General features: G+C 38.9%; 1 protein-coding gene across 2 annotated transcripts in view; it reads right to left on the bottom strand.

Annotated features, from left to right (window-relative positions):
* Positions 1 to 17015, bottom strand: part of DCAF5 (DDB1 and CUL4 associated factor 5) — a 75267-nt gene that overhangs the window by 39176 nt on the left and 19076 nt on the right. For both annotated transcript variants that reach the window (XM_074584861.1, XM_074584862.1), the window contains exon 5: positions 14051 to 14180. In XM_074584861.1, the coding sequence (XP_074440962.1) occupies positions 14051 to 14180 (130 nt within the window). The remainder of the gene's footprint in view (positions 1 to 14050; positions 14181 to 17015) is intronic.

Genomic DNA, 17015 nt, shown 5'->3' with positions numbered 1-17015 from the left:
TAAAGTAAATAAATCCTGTTCTACTGGCAGCTAGTGGGGTGAGGGAAGAAGTAGTCTCGCTGCACTCAGAATCTGCAGGAAAAGTCTATACCTGAAACATGCATTTCCCTCTCCTCTCTCTCTTTTTCTAAACAAAGAAGTTGTTTCATCCCTGTTTGAAAAGTCAACTGCCTGAGTGGTAACATAAGCTTAACTCAGGCTATTCAAAAGTTAGCTTGGCAACAGACAGTGGCCATTAAAACTGAGAGAAGATCAGTGTCTTGGTAGAAATAAAATAAAAACAGGAAGCATGACAGCATTAAATAGAACCATTAAATAAAACCATTGAATAGCTTCTCTTGATAAGCTACAAATCTGACAACGAACTGCAGTACAGACACTGTTCTTGGGAAATGAGTGTCATTTAAGAGGGCGAAGGAAGGAAGGAAGGGAGAAAGTGTTGATATCATAAACAGCAGTGTGTGAAACTAACTTAATGAAAGAATGACCTTAAAAGGAAAAAATGAACTGAATACTTGTAACTAATACACACCATTGCATACAACCGTGTTTGTCAGCATTTCTGTAACCACAAAATTGAGGAACTTCTAACTGTGCAAAAAGAACTGGAATGAAACTTGGCAAAAAGAACATTGGTCTGGAAAACTGCAGAAAGGTTTGGGGTTTTATTTGGAAGAAAGTTATTCTGTGCTATTCTGTGTTATTGTGTGTGTAAACACACACAATTCTTAGTTTGGAGCAAATACTTAAAAAGAGCCAAGTTAACCAATAATAGAAAAGCAAGCATGGGATAATTAACATTCAAACTTTTTTTTTTTTTAAGTAGATTACAAGTCTCACAGAAATCTCAAGATAGTTTCTTTGAAAAGCAGGTAAGTCGAGTCAAAGTGTATGGAGTTTCTCCATATGTATTCAGAAGTGTTAACAAATGCGAAGGAAGTCCATCAGTGTTTTAAGATTAAAAAGGTACACAAGCCATACTCAGGATTTTATTATTTCTCAGTAACATGCTCATTTTTCTAAATTCTGTCATCACTATTTCTGATTATCTCACTACCTTTACAAGAACTCTCTTCAAGAACTACATCCCCTGGAATCCTTAACAGGAAGTAAGAGGTATTTGCTTGGACTTTAAAGAATAACCAACAAAAAGAAAAGCTGTGTCTTGTTTGCAAAACTAAAAACCTTTGCTTTCCTTCAGAAAGAAGATACAAGTAAAATCAACTGCATCCACCAACACTGGAAAAGTAGGGAATTCAGGGTGAAGATTCTGCACGTTCAGCTCTTTACCGTTAGGGTCAAGAACATGGAAATTAGTATAAAAAGGAATCCCCCATCATTAATAAACTTTGATGCATGACAAGCTCTAAGGCGAAGAAAAGCTTCACCTTTCCCCCCAGAACCAGCAAGGCAATAATTTATTAATTTTTATTTTTTAATAAGAGAGATTCTTATCTGATAACTTCAGATAACTTCTCTGACTTCAGAATCTGGAGCCTTAAGAATGTCAAACATCACCAGATTTACGTACCCAGACCTCATAACAGGAGAGGCTTGCGTGGTTTTGCCCTTACGATCTAATTGAATCACTGAATGCTAATGTTGCTTCACCAGTGTTCTCAGGCAGCGCTCCAGAAAGCATTATGTTTTCCTTTATTCTGCCTTCATTCACAGGAAAAAAACTACCAAATTTCAGTGTTTTGAGGACGATGACAAGAGCAGAGGCACAAAGTACAAAGCTGTCCCCCTCATCTGTATTATTTTTATCCTTTCAGGACTTAAAGCTTACCTCTGCCACTACAGTGATTAAACAGTAGCAAAAGACAACAACAACAAAACCAACCCTATTTGTTTGAATGTTTCACATCCTCCTCCAGCTCTATCCAGGGTTTGTTTTGGTCTTATTACAGACCTGTTCCCAAACATTCTCACTGACCAAGGCTTCCCCCCACTACAGATCTGAGAGTCAGCAGGCACAAGAGTGCCCTATTCTCACTGTCTGCTTGAATCATCTTGGTGTTACTGTAATGTAAGTAATAAACGAGATCTAGCCCAGAGTGAAATAGTTTTGCAGGAAAAGAAAAAAAACATATAGTCAGATTAAAAAAGAAAAGAAAGTAGAGAATACAAAGTAAAGAGCAACTGTTCAACAGCCACAAGCTAAACTAGCCAAATCGCCTGATTATTTTCCTCCTTTTCTAATCCCTAAATTCTACAGTCGGAGTCCATTATTCAGCCTGTTCAGGAACAGTACCTTGCAGGATGAAGTACAGACTGTGAGAGAGAACACTGCTCAGCTGAATCCAGCAAAACACAAAGGAGTAGCTTCCATCAGATAACCAGACAGAGAATATGCAAATACAGTGAGATGTGGCATGGGAAGATGACCTTTAGGCCAAATGAAGGAACAGGAGCTGTTTCCAAAATGAAGCGCGCACACCAAAGTCAGTATAACACAAAGAACACAGATACGAGAGAACGTTACCTCAGAAAAATAATCTGAGTGTAAAAGTTGGTAAATCTTCCTGAAGAGTAAATCCATTTTCACACCTTAGTGTCTATGCAAAAGCAGTCACAAATCAATACTGCAGTCCTATGAAGCGTTTGTTCCTATACATGTTTCTGTGCTCCGATTCTTCTATTGCATTAGAAAGGCTGAGTAACATCAGCCACAGATTTTTTCTCTCATCTGACAATACAAGAAAGTAGGGCTTCCTTTTGACAGGGAAAGTGGCAAGATCCAAGATGCTCCTGCAGAAGCACAGACAGTCTTGAATCAGTAAAGCTTTTGCCTCTAATAGGCACAAGATGAATCGAAATTATCATGTAAAGCTAACTGAATGCAACTGCACACACAACTTTGGTCTCATCAAATTGGTTCCACCACAGTTTCCCATTGACTGATGTTTCAAAGACTAATTCCCTTGTCTTACAATAGGATTGAACTAACATTTCAGTTGTTCTCCCAGTAAGTGCACTAAAAGGGTCTCTCCCTTGTATTCAGTTACCAACGTTTTTTAAAATTTTATTTTCTTTTTTTGAACAAAATATGGTATCTCTTTTAATTCCTTTCCTCATTTTAATTCCCTCCTTATTGAAATGAGACATAAAGGTGATTAGGACAAGATGATCACAGACCTATTTCCTTAAAAAAAGCAGGCTACAAAACCGCATTAAATCAGAGCTCCTTTTGAACAACAGATAACTATTTTATACTTTTAAAATTTGCATTGCAAGGACAATACTTGGCACTTTAAATTCTTGCTTTAGAAAGACCTGTGTGTTAGAGAATTTCAACGCTAACAAAAAGATTAAGCATCATGAGGATTTTGAAGTAGGCAGTATTCCCATTCCTTGATACAGGAAAAGCTGAGGGCAAGAGAGGTCAATCAACAGACCTAACCAACACTGTGAAACAAAACCAACTTTCCTGACTTCTTGTTTACTGCATGAAGCTACTTATATTCTTGAAAATTACAAACCTGAATACCACCACTGCTTCTGGGAGCAAGCTGGATCCCACAGAGCAAAGGAACAGTACCTAGCTTAAAGTGCCCGGCCAGAACCAAACCAGTGTGGGGATGCTCGTAGATGTGAAAAAGTTTAATCTTCAAATCAGAAAATACCCATGAATATGATGGAGGGCTAACTATCTGCAATGGATAGTATGATTTTTAACTAATGAAGGTTTGAGAAAACTACTAAAATCAAGACAGGAAAAGCTGAACAGAAGAAGAGTCACCATAGCCCTGTCTAAGAAGAACTAAAAGCTGAAGTACTAACAGTACATATTTTTATTATACAGTTTCAACCTCAGTACTCCAAAACTCAGTTGCGTGTCTGATCAACAAATCTGAGGATGCTAGAGGGAAATCAAAAATCTTTCATTCTGTCATTGAAAAAAAAACTTCAAAGATCTTTAGTTTGCACATCAGTGGACTAACCTGAATATGCTCCACTACAGGTAAGATACCAGCCTAAACATAGAAAAAGCTAAGCTAAACCCTCTATCCCAAGAGGGGCTGACAAGGTAGGACATAAATAAAGCAGGACTGCCATTGACATAAGAAATGGGTATATCTAAAACAGAAGCTAAGTGAGAGGGACCTTCCTACAGTACCATCCTAGTTAATTCCACGATAAGGCCAAGACATAAAGGTGGGAACAGAAACTATAGCACCCGATTCACACACTTGATTACCAGGTAGTAGTTGGCAGACTTGCACACTTACTTATTTCTAGACTATTAGTTGGTGCTCACACTAGCAACAGAAAAGATCACTTGCTTCAGAGTAAAAAATATCTAGCTATAAATTCACTGATTTACATCTTTTGCAATTTTAGTGCAGCACTTCTGTCTTCAAAAGGGAAAAAGAAAAGAAAGAAAAAAAAAGGGAAAAAAACCATTAACTTGCTGAAAGTGGCAACCACAAAAAAGGAGTCCATATGCAGGAAAGTGCTGTACCCAGCAGAAATACCACTTAAGCCATCAGCATGACTGAAGCCTTAATGATTGTCACCATCTCTCTTTGCTCTAAGTCAAAAAGGTTTATTTGCAAGTACTCCTTTTTTTCTTCAGTGGCCCCCTACTAGAAAGGCAGAGGAGACTACCTTAGATGTTTCTAATGCTAAAGTAATCTATTTTGGCTAAATCTGTGGCAAATAGTTTGGAGATTTATTTATGGTTACAATGAGGAAAACGAAGCCAAAAAAGATCGCAAAAATACCAACCCTTACCCCGATGCCATTACCATTCAAAAGTTCCTTGAACACATTCAAAAGATTTCCAGAAAAGAATAATTAAATCCCCACGAACTTAAGCAACAATCAGCTCACCTTCTATGACATTAAAAGGAACATTAATAAATAATGGAAAACAAGTAGGGGGAAAAAATATCTCAGTTTACATTCTGTGTTATTTGGGGCAAATATGCCAAGATGGACCTTGTCAGGAGAGCTTCAAATTCTAGCTTGAGACACACAGATCAGCTGAGCTGCCTCAAGAGCACAGAAGCAAACAGATGAGGATGGTACATGTGTGGGATGAGTTATATTTCCTGAACTATGAGAGAAGAGAAATAGTTATTTGAACTATTTGAGGTGGTGTGGTTGACCCATTCTGGTGAGCGCCTAAATAGCACTTAAAATTTGTCAATCTGTAACCTAGCTAAATTAATTACTTTAAGCAGCATAAAGTTATTCAAAAGTTCAAAACAAATGTTTCAACTGGGAAGGGAAAAAAAAGAACTGATAAGTTTGACAATGAAAAAGTGCTTGCCAAGATACACACATTTTTCCTGCACCCATTAATACAGTGTTCTGCTCAGAGCAGGACTGACAAAGGTCTCCAAACAGAAACATGCAGCACACTTCTATTGCACTGAAATAATTTAAACGGGTAGTTGCGGATTCAATGACGTAAAGGGACACCCCCATCTGCAGGGGCTTTGGCAATCCCAAAGCACATGCTTTAGAAGTGATTAGAATCACAAGCTTCTTTCCTTTACATGCAGGGTCAAAATACAAAACAGTCAAAGAAAAACCTTAAATCTCCACATACTACTTCTGCCATCCCATTCCTGTAGCCATCATGGTAACATCTTATTAAAAAGCTGTAAAAAAAACACAATTACAACCAAAGATGCTACTTTGAGAAAATTCCCAATCCACCACTTCTAGCCCCGAACCTCACTAAACTCAATTGCCAAAAGCAAACCCTGTGGTTACTCCCTGGATTAATATCCCCTGCAACACAACCATCAACAATACTGGATCCCACACTTGCACTTCCAGAAGCTCAGTATTTCAGCCAACATACCAGACATCTTGGTAACACACAGATAAAACTAGGCAACTGCTACTTTTCAGAGTGAGCTAGGAAGGTAAGCTAGAAAGGATAAAACTCAGCATTGTGCATGAGCATTTCTCAGAAAATAACTGCTGTCTCTGTTCTTCTGGTATGATCTTTAAGGATCAAATACCTTGAAGGTATGAGCCTGGAAACTAAAATTGGCAACCGTCGGAGACCTAAATCTATGGACTTGGACTCAGTTACGATGCTGGTTTTATGACCTTAGAATACCTTCCGCATCACCACACAGGTTTTTTTTCTAAAGTCCTCTCTATGCAACAGGCTATAAATATCACCTGTGGTACAGACAGAGCTGCAAACACTCATCATCTCCCTTTTCCTTGTGCTCCCACCCATCAACAAAAAAACCCCAACAAAATACACCATGCCTCTATTCAGAGGTAATACTTAGCCCTCTCTTGCAAAGATGGTCTACTTGACGTGCATCTAACTAAACTCTGAAGAACTGTTCTCAAATTGCCTGTAGTTCTGGTAGCCATCACTTCTATTTCAAAACCGACAAAGGACTTGTGAACCTGCAACCTAGCTTTTCCAACCACATGTCAGCATGTCAATCTAAGGTCATAGACGTCAAGCAGGTCATAAACGACCTGCAAGACTTCTGCATTCTCAGATTATCATGAAAACAGAGATATTCCATACCCCTACACAGAAAGGGGTCATGTGGTACATACAGTGTTTTCCTCTTGCCATCAGAGGCCATTACACTGATCCAGAAACAAGGTCTTTAAAAGGCTGTGAACTAAATGAAACAAGTGAAAAACTGTAAGGCAAAACAATCAAGAGACAAGAACGGGATTTTCAGAAGTACAGAGTACCTGTGATTTCTAATAGATTTGGACCAGAAGTTGTGCGTTCAGTACATTGTTGTAACAGTTGGATCACGTTTTCCTGCAGCACAATGACTAAGCTGAACACCGTGTATGGGGTAACCAAGTAGACCTCTGCCACAGGGGAAATTATGGTTACTTCGCCCCTATCAATAGGCCTCACCAATCTATTGATAGTATTTCCAAAGGTGAAACAAATTTGGCAATATGATCCGTTTATCATTGCCTTGGGCTTTTTGAGTACATTGACTTGTAACTACACAGACAGCACAGGCCTCTTGAACTTTCAGAAGAATCTTAAAAAGGTCTATCTTATGTAAGCATTTCTACCTCACTCAGAGTTTGAATCCATTACTTGAGTTCTGGGAACAGAAGTGTTCCCAGAACACAACACTCAAGACCAGTGTCCTGCAGCACTACATCGTACTGCAGGAACATAAAAAGTCAAGTGTCAAGCAGAAACACTCTCTGCTTATAGTTTATTCTCATGAAACAGGCAGCCTTGGAAAGTAAATCACCCCCAACTTGGGTTATGTTTCACCTCTTCTACTTTGTAAAAAGCCACCAGGAATTCTTGCGAGAACATACTGATGAGATAAAAAAAGGAAAGGTTAGTGTAGCAAAAGAAACTGAAGCAAGTAAAACAGTAATGCCACAAACAGATGAACATATCTAATAGTTCACTGCTCCTCAAATGAGGAAGGTCGTTCTTCCTTCTTATCTCCTATTCTCAGCCTTACAAACCTCCCTTTCTCTTCTCCATCATCTATGCCATCCACTGGGCCCTCCCTGAACCCAGTTCAACTTGCCAGGCCATAAGAATGCTACAAAGCTTTTCCAGGTTAGTTTTCGAACTTCTGAGCATGAGTTGGCTCAGAAAACAGGTCAACCACAGAATTAGTGCAATGGACATAGCAGGAATGAGGGCCTGGGAGCTTTTAGATAAGCCCTCCCAGGCTCACAAAAATGCCATGAGATACGTATTTCTGATACTGACCCAAGACTTAGCATTTTAACCCTTGAACTGGACTCAGAAATGGATCCCACTGTGTAAAAAGCACAGGCTCCACACTCTCATCACAAGCAGAAAACACTTCTATGAACAGCCTTTTTGTAGTATGAAAACCGGTTTAAAAGTATGTGATGGTTATTAATAGGACAGACCAATAATCATTTTGATCTCAAAAACTTCCAGATTAGTTGATGTAAATTGGGGAAGGAGGGTGAACATAGGAAAAGAATGAATTAAAGGGGATAATTATCATATTTTCTTAGGGAAAAAAACCCAGCCTTTTGATTTCAGTAAAAGAAGGAGATGGGCATGGGGCTGCACGGAAAAGGGCAAGGGAGAACTGGAGTATCTAAAAATAACTGGAGTTATGTAAATGTAAACTGACTTGTTGAGTTGCCCCCAGCAATCCCATAATAATACATATTTGCAATACATATTTTATTGTAAACAGTTTAAGATGCACAGACTTGCCTTTTATGATTTTCTTAAAAAAAGGCACAGCTTCCAGACCCCATCTAGTGGTGTGAGTGCCTTACAACAGCCTCATTAATTAAGACACAGTTAAGCTTTCCAATGCTCTGTTTTTAAAAAAGAAACAATACAGTTGGTTTCAATTTAACATCCACCTGAAAGAATGGCAATACTCACACGTTCTAAAAATAGAAAAATAAGATTTCCAGAATCACTAGTCAACTTGTAATCATGCTGGACTTACATTAGTTCTGTTTTAACAGTGCTTCATATGCTATTTTTGAGGAGCCAGACCACCACATTCAGATCTTATTAGTATACTGGGAAAGAAGGGGAAAATCTCAATTGCTGCATGCACTAAATCTGAGACAGAAAAGATATCAAGCTGTGAATGAACTTTGGAAAAAGCAAAATGAATCTGCCTCTGTATCCTGACTCAGTCAGCAAGACTAATCAAATTATGACTATTTGAAGTGAGCTACACTTTTCACAATTCAGATCTGTCTCTTAAATTTCCCTACGCGTGCCAAGAAATGCTGGCTTTTCAATTACCCTCTTCACTGTACTAGACAAGCATAAAGCACTCCAAGCTTCCCATCAGAAAGTTAACCAATTTCACAGTACGTGAATAAAATCTACTCATAATCAGGACTTTTTTCTAACCCTAAAAATATTTTGGTTTTAATTTGTAGATGTGTTTGGTGTTGCCTGACTAAAGAAGGAGATAAAACCAACTTCTCCCGGCTGGAGGCATGTAACAGCAAGCTAGAAGACAAATTCAGATTTTCCAGATAAATAAGTACATGCAGCTAATGTGTTTCTGACAAGCAGTGGAATCTGTACCTGAATTCTCTAACCTACTAGGATATCACTACTCCATTCAAGATTTTGAAAATTTAGAGATATTAGTTTAAAACTGCACCATTAGCCATATTGCACTGACTGCCACACAAGTTTCACAGTTAACAGCAGATCACCCCTTTTCTGACAGTGCATCATCAAGTTGAACAAAGTTAAACTATACCTCAACCTGAGAAGCCTCTGTTGATTAAAACCAGAAATTCAGCATTAAACCTGATCCCCTTCAAATGAGCGAAGGCCAGCTGAATGCTGTGGGCTTATCAAAGCTCACCTAAGTCTGTGAAGAGTATTACCGCACCAGCGCTGTTGGCCATAATACATGTTACGTGAAAGTATTGCTAGCTACAGAACTGCTATTTGCCACAAACAGCTAGTCTTCAGAATTCCAGGTTTCCCATTTGCTTTCTGGATTTTGCAGGACAGCAGCAGCAGGATTCCCCACAACAGTCTCCAGTTATGAAGCAAACCAAGTAGTGGCTGCATCTGTTTAATATTGTGAGTTCCATCTGAGAACTGACAGAGAACAGGACAGTAGTCAGGGTAAATGAGTTTTATATGAAGTGTTATACTAGCAGCAGATTATTAACTACGTATAACCATTTCACCTTTCCTGTATTGGAGGAGTGCTGCAGCCCTGCTTAACCCACTGGAAGTTCCTATTTTCACAATCCACAGCAATCAACTAAAAGTATCTACACTTCTTCCCCTTCTTTCTATCCATTCAACCCCTAGTCAAAACCCCACTAGCACACGTCGTGACAAAACAGCTAAAGTTTACCCGATCTAGCCGTTTCTGCTAGCACCACAGGTGGAACGATAGAACTGAAAAACCTCCCATGATGGCCACAATATTATGAAGGACTACATCAATACTGAAGGAAAGGAGGAATTTCCCTTGACAGTTTACAGCATAAAATAAAGTCCCTCACAAGTGAGCTCCATGCACAGCAATGGAAATAAAAATGTAGGCTAGGGAAGGAATAGACAGATATAGCAATTTTATACTATAGTTATATATTGTGCTATTCAACAATCCCAGCAAGTTAACACTTCTACATTGTGTCCCCCAAAAGTCTCTATTCCCTCATCCTTCCTACACCTTAGGCAGTGTCCTATTTTCTTGGATACTTATGACAGCATAAAAGAGAGCTACAAACCTGTAGAGAAGCAAGGATTTCCACCATTAGCAGACTTTTTTGGCAATGAGAAAAGCAGCTGATGCAGTAGCCCTTCTTTGCTGCGCTAGTGTTCTGGCATGCAAGTTACACAGGCAGCTTCCTGTTTATCCCTAGATTATGGAGGACTTCAGGGCTGTTTAACCCATTATGCCAATAAAATTCATCAGCCAAAACACTTTTGGCACACATCTTACCCGAAACTACATGTTGTGTCCTTTATTATTAATAAGAAAACGGGAAATATACACAAACTCCCTCACATACCAACTTCAGTTCTATGCAAAGTCTATCACAAGTACTTACGGCATTATGTGGATTACTTCATCCTTAACAAAAACCTCTTTTTTTCCCCCGATAATGAAGTTCACAGTGTATTTTCTCCAGAAGAGACTTTAACAAACTAAAACCCACAGATACAAATCTAAATTCTGGTTTCTACTTCCTCACTGCAGTAAGGATTTTTATCTTAGCTGATCTACAAATTAATAGAACTGTTTCCTCATAAGACAAAGTTAATTGACTCCAAAAACGTTAAAAATCAAGTTGCATATTTCTAGATTAACAAACTAGATCTGCAGATAACAGTGGGAGTTTTGGCAAATGATCTGTTACTTTAAGAAAGACTAAAAATCCTGTCTAATTTATTTAAACATGAGGGATTCTGGCTTTGGCAGCCCACTAGCAGGACACAGCTCACTCTGAGGAGTCCTCTTCCCAAAGAGTTTCCTGGGAGCAAACTGGAGTGGCAGCAGAGTGCTTTAGGCCATTTCCTTTCCCTCAGCTAAGCATGCCCTTCTCACCATGTTTTGAGCACATCTCTGATCGAGCAAAGGAGAAAAGCTGACGTCTGTCCCAGAAAAACGGCAGTTGAGAGCAGACTTATCACCTGCGTTCCTTTAAGTTACAGCTTACCCAGCCCAAGTCTGAGGCTCTAAATATCAGTCAACAGCATTTACTCCGCAAGGAGCAGCCTGTCTCTTACTATCCACTTTCTGAGTCCTCTGGGAGGAATGAGCTGCAGTCAGGAAGCATGTGCCTGTTTTACACAATGCACCACACCTAGTAGGTGCAAATGCTTTAAATTCAGTGCTTAAGGGAACAGCTGCATGGTATAAGTGGCATATGTCCAGCTGTACAAGAAGGGTGTTGTACACATTCCCCTATGCACAGAAAAAGTGGCATGACCTGTACACCTAGGAATTTCAGCACTGTAGTTGCAAGGTATGATGGTTAACCATCACCATTTAGTTTTTAAACTGGAAAGATTTACTTTCATTGGATTAGAATCTGAGAAAGGCATCTCTTGTCCCTCAGATGTAAGCATACAAGCTTCCACCAATTTAATTTATTAAGGCCTTCAAGATGACACGAGAGGTTACAATGTGAGGCACCCTTTCCCCTCCCCTTCCATCATTCAAAAAAAAAGACTCTAGAATTCAGATTTGTCAAAGGTTATTAAGTCTTTCATACTGCTGCTAAACCCGGAGAAATATGAATTACGTGCCAAGAAGCATTACCAATTTAATTTTGTTATAGCCGTTTTATACTTGGCACTAGAAAGAACAATGCCACAATACAGCTAAAAACGTGTCCTTAAATATGTGAGCACAGACTATTATCCCATACACACACAGTAGCCCCCAACAAGCTCACAGCAAGCACTTTGCCTTGTGATCAAGACTGAGGTAGAAGGCAGGATAGCATCTAGACTAGAGATCATCTGAGTTTCCATGACTTTTGCTGAGCTTCCATAGCTGCTACCACCCCAAGCAATAGGCCATCAACACTTTTATATATAAGCTGAGAAACTTTTGGAGATCAAAGTCTTAATAAGAATAGATAAAAATAAAAAAACCGCACTATTTCTGCTATTAGAAAGCAGCTGTTAAAATTTGTAAGAAGAGAATTCCTTACTGAAGTAATCTGCTCCTGCACTTATCAGGGTCAGTGCTTGTATCCTTAGTGATACTTGCCTTCCTCTCTCTATTCTTGTTAGCCTTGTACATAACCTTTCCAGGGGTGAACCCATTTCACTTTGCTACCCAAGTGAAAGACTTCATCTAAATTTTGCATCCATATAGAATTTCTGTTGATATAAGCTACACCACTCCATCAACATCATTCCTTTTATATTCACAATCTGAGAAAAAAATGTCTGAAGAGAGAAATGCTTTGGTGTAACTCCCTTTCAAAAACGAGACCAACACAACCTGCAGAAGTTCTTAAATAACAAAATTGAGGTAGAAGCTGAAAAACAAAGAATCCTGCACAACTAGTATGAGGCCAGCTGTCTTGGCAAGAGGAAGCCGACAATGTCCATATTAGTTCACAAGGGAAAACCAGACATGAACTGAAGTTAAAATGACAGAAAAAAACCCCAAGAAACATGTTTTATAAGAGCAAAATAACCCTAATGTCGTGTACTTCTCTCCCTCTATCCAGTACATGCTGAAGTTAGTTTGATGTTAGAAAGTTACTTACAAAGACCTAAAGAGTTTGACAAGGATAAGAGAATATAGCTTGGGCAACTTCCTAACTCCCTTCCAGTTAAATTTTATCAAACCTAAATTTAATAGCAGACTGTAGAACAGCTGCCAACAAGGGCTCTGGCAAACTTCACAAATGTGAGTGAGCTCTAGAGCTATCAGCATCAGTGTGCAAATTTTGATTTAAGCTTAAAAATAAAAATCAATTCAAGCCATTAATGTTTACAATTTAAGAATAATAAATGCTCCTGAAACCATAATTTGGTTGCTATTGCAATGGATGTCTAAACATTTTAGAATTTTTTTTAAGCCAGTTACAATTAACTTCATATGAGATTGCTTTTTCTGTCTGTACAGCACAAACCCAAGAAGAATATTTAGTGATATGCGCTTCCAGATATTCCAAGAAATTCACCAATAAAGGGGAGAGTCAAGTGTACACTATGAAAGATTTTAAATAGCTGAGGCTACTGCACTGTAAAACAAGTACCACCTGTTTTCCCCTCTTTTCACTTTTTTGAAATTATCCCTTCTACGCTTACACTTGCAAATGGAAACATGTAAACATAAAAGTTGGGGGGGAAGGGAGAAACATTTAATTTAGGTGCTCAATTTTTTGTGATTATTACAATAAAAAATGAAAATTACTTTCAAAATCTGAAAGATTGAAAAATACTTCAACAGAAGCTTAACCTCTCATGCATGTGAAACTCTGGTATCAGACACTGCATACGTCCACTTTAGAACCTAGTCTGACCACACGTCATACTGTAAACTTACTCTCTTCTTTTCATTTGTTTAAAATCCTATGCAAATCTGGAAGCACATAATGCAGCCAAACTGATTATCCACGTGTCTAGGAAGTCATATAAAGCTCCGATGCGTTGAATAAAAAGCCTCCATGACCACAGTCTCTAGTCTGACACTGAAAACTTAGCTGGGTAGAAAAAACAAACTGTAAACCAGGCAGTGTCCACCATGGCTTCTGCCAGTATTGGCAAGACAGTGCTAAATATAATGATGCAAACTTGACACAACAATATGAGTTAACCTGCAGTGGTGAGGCCAGACAGGCTTCCAAAAAATCACTTACCTTAACATTGACGATCTAGCCCTATTTTAAATCAAATTAGATTGTATGTATGAAGAAGAATGTTAATTTTGCAAAATAATTTAATTCAGCATTCCTAACATTGCTGTTAACTTTGTTCTGCATCTTTTCTTAGCATCGTATGTTCTGACTTAAAAAAAAAAAAAAAAAAAAAAGGCATGCCGTCATCTCTCAAGGGAATGAGATAGCACAGCATAAAACAAGGATAACAAGGACAGCCAAATCTTACCTCTGAGGTTTACGAATATCCCAGAGTCCCACACCCTCCTTGGAGTTGGCAGTAGCCAGTAATCTGGGTTCTACTGGATTAAACATCACACTGTGAAAGGCTGATGGGTAGTGTGCCAAGCAGAAGGGCTCTGTTGAAAAAATTGAGATTTCAGACATAAGAACAAACAATACATACAACTGTTCTATGCAATGAGTTTGGCAGTTTAATATGGAAAGAGCGTAACAAGATCTGAAGATATGGAGACATGTTCAAACCATTTCTCAAGCTGACACATCCAAAGCAATATAAAAACTGAGGTTTTAAAAACCACCCACATGTACATTAATTTTGTCTAAATATGGAAAAGGACACATACTGGATTTCAAGACACCATTTTGCATACGGAAGGTTATCAGAGTTTAAAACTAGCCACTTAAAGATCAAGTATCCGAGTCTTCTTAAGGTTCATGACCAAATGGTCATCCAATAAGGACTACACACAGGGGTTCTTCTGAAAGTTTCCTAGCAACATATACCTGGAAGCTTCCACAGCCATTGATGATCACCCAAACTGTAAATGTAGCAGCAACTGCTTATATGGGAGAATAATATTATAAAGAGTGAAATAAATTTGCATGGAACTCAGCTCAAGGCAAGCTGCCGACCCTGGGGAAGAGAGGCCTGCCACCTCTTAGACAAGAAGGGTGTTCCTCTGGCATAAAAGTGTTAACAGTTGGCTTCTGCTGCTCACACACAGAGTTAAGAACATGCTCATCCAGACTCTCTCCCTCTCATCTTGATTAGTGTAACAAGACTGCGTTTGGCCTGCTTCTCTGCCCTATTCATTCCATCAAAACGCTGCCTCCATGAGGAGTGGGAAAAAGCCTTGACTCTGTCATCCTTCTCTGTATGTTTCTGCTAGCTTTATGGCTTTAGGCACAGTCTAATTCTCTTTGTTGTCTGTATCTTTTGTGGCATGCTGCCACTCTTTCACTCAACTAAGAAACCACAATAAATGCCTATTTTGAGCCAGGGATTATGCTAGACTTTTCCATTCACTGTTTGCTTTGATGCAACCACTGTGTTGCTCACATGTTTGGGAGACTCTCTTACTGCCCTTATTTGAGCCACTGTGTGCAGGCACCTTTAGCCCCACAAACACCTCCAAAGGTACTTCACTTTCTTTCCTCATATCCCTCATTAAGACATATAAAATATGATTAAACAGATAACCCTCCCAAATTCCCAATACCTTCTGAAACTACTGCCCATCAAGCAACTGAGACAGAATTAACGTTTACTTGTCCTGCCCCATATATATCCTCCTCTTATGCTCTATTACAAGTGTTTTGACACAGGGACTTTCCTTTTTAGTGTTCGTTTAGCAGTGATCAAAAAAAAAGGTCTCTGACCGTGGCTGAAGCTCCCTGGTGCTATTAATTGTCATAGGAGGCAGAGGTAAAAGGAAGAACAGGAGCAAGTTTTTGTTCTGCCAGTCTGTGCCAAGGCGTTAGAGATTACTGTTGGTCTGACAGCAGCTCCAAATAAGGTTTAACACCAAAACTGACCTTCTACATTTGCATCATCAAATCAGATCCCTGCTGGGACATAAAAGACTGTGTTATTAAAATGGCAGCCCCTACCGAGAAGCAATGGCCTGCATTACCCAAGTGGAGATACAAACATTATCAGATTGCCGAACAAAGGAGCTGTTTTTTTAAAATAAACTTTTAATTTGTGTACCTTTGTTTAGTCAAATCATTGTCACTAATTACTGGTGTTTTCCTTCACCCCCTTATTATAAATAGCCTGCCCTGGTACCAGATTTTTCTTCTAGTATATCAAAAGTTGCCTTTCAACCTGTCAAATTAAAGAGAGATTACAGGAGTTAAACTAATGAAGCACTAAGTCACTTTAATGAAAAGTAGGGGGATTACTTTTTTATTGTTCTTTATGCTCATTCACAATTGTAGTTCTTACACACTGGAGTATGAAAATGTTTCTCAAGGGAGAAGCTCAACACCATCTCTAACAAAAATTAAAAGTGGGTTTATAAAATTATTGCATAAATCACTCAGCAGTGAAAGATAGGGAGAAACAGAAGGGAGATGAAACTCCTTTTCCAGCTTCTTTTAATGCACTATTTTAAACAGGAGGTTATTTGCCAGATTTTAATGAGCTGGCCACTCAGGGTAACTAACTATACTTAACACTGGCAAGCATAGTGCCTATTCCCATAACAATACCATTGCAGACAGTGACAGGCATTATATTGTAGTAAACATTGGCAGGGCTCACACATAAATGCTGACTCAGGACTCCTATATAAGCATGCAAAAGCCCTTTATTTAAAACTTAGAGAACCTAAGACACTACTGCAAAAAAGCCCCAAATGTACCACAGTCAACACTTATTCACTCCATTTTCACTAGTGCAACCTTCTCATTCAGTCTCAGCAACAGTAAAAGCAGTAGCAAGGTTTAACTACAACAAAGAAGGACAAACCTCATTTCATACAATTTCAGAAACTCAGACCAGACTGGACATTAGCTTACAATACTGAGAAGCTTCATACAGATGCATTTAAGCAGCCAGTCCCACCGACTTTTGGCATCCACTGTCAGCAACAGCTTGTTCTCCTAACAGAGACAGTTCTTTATGGTGTAGAGTTTGGGAGAAGGCAATAAAGGACCATTTCACCATTTCTAATGTGGAAGCCATATTCAGTGTCTGGTCTCATCACTTGGATATTACAAAAACAGACAAATAGGGATGAAACGACACTTGGATTTACCAAAGGTAAATTAGTCACATCCAACTAATTTGACCCCTTTCGTTGATAAATTAACTGGCCTTTTATACAGGGGAAAGGTGATAGATCTAACGAGGACTAATTTCACATGTGGTATAGTATCAAGTTTAGCTACAGGCAGTTGGATTTAGCAAAGGAAGTTGTCATGGGGCAAGAAACTGGCTGAAGGGA

This window comes from Larus michahellis, chromosome 4 (genome assembly GCF_964199755.1).
Source record: "Larus michahellis chromosome 4, bLarMic1.1, whole genome shotgun sequence".
Lineage (NCBI taxonomy): Eukaryota > Metazoa > Chordata > Aves > Charadriiformes > Laridae > Larus > Larus michahellis.
The sequence above is the reverse complement of the archived record's forward strand: the minus strand, read 5'-3'. Positions and strand labels throughout refer to the sequence as shown.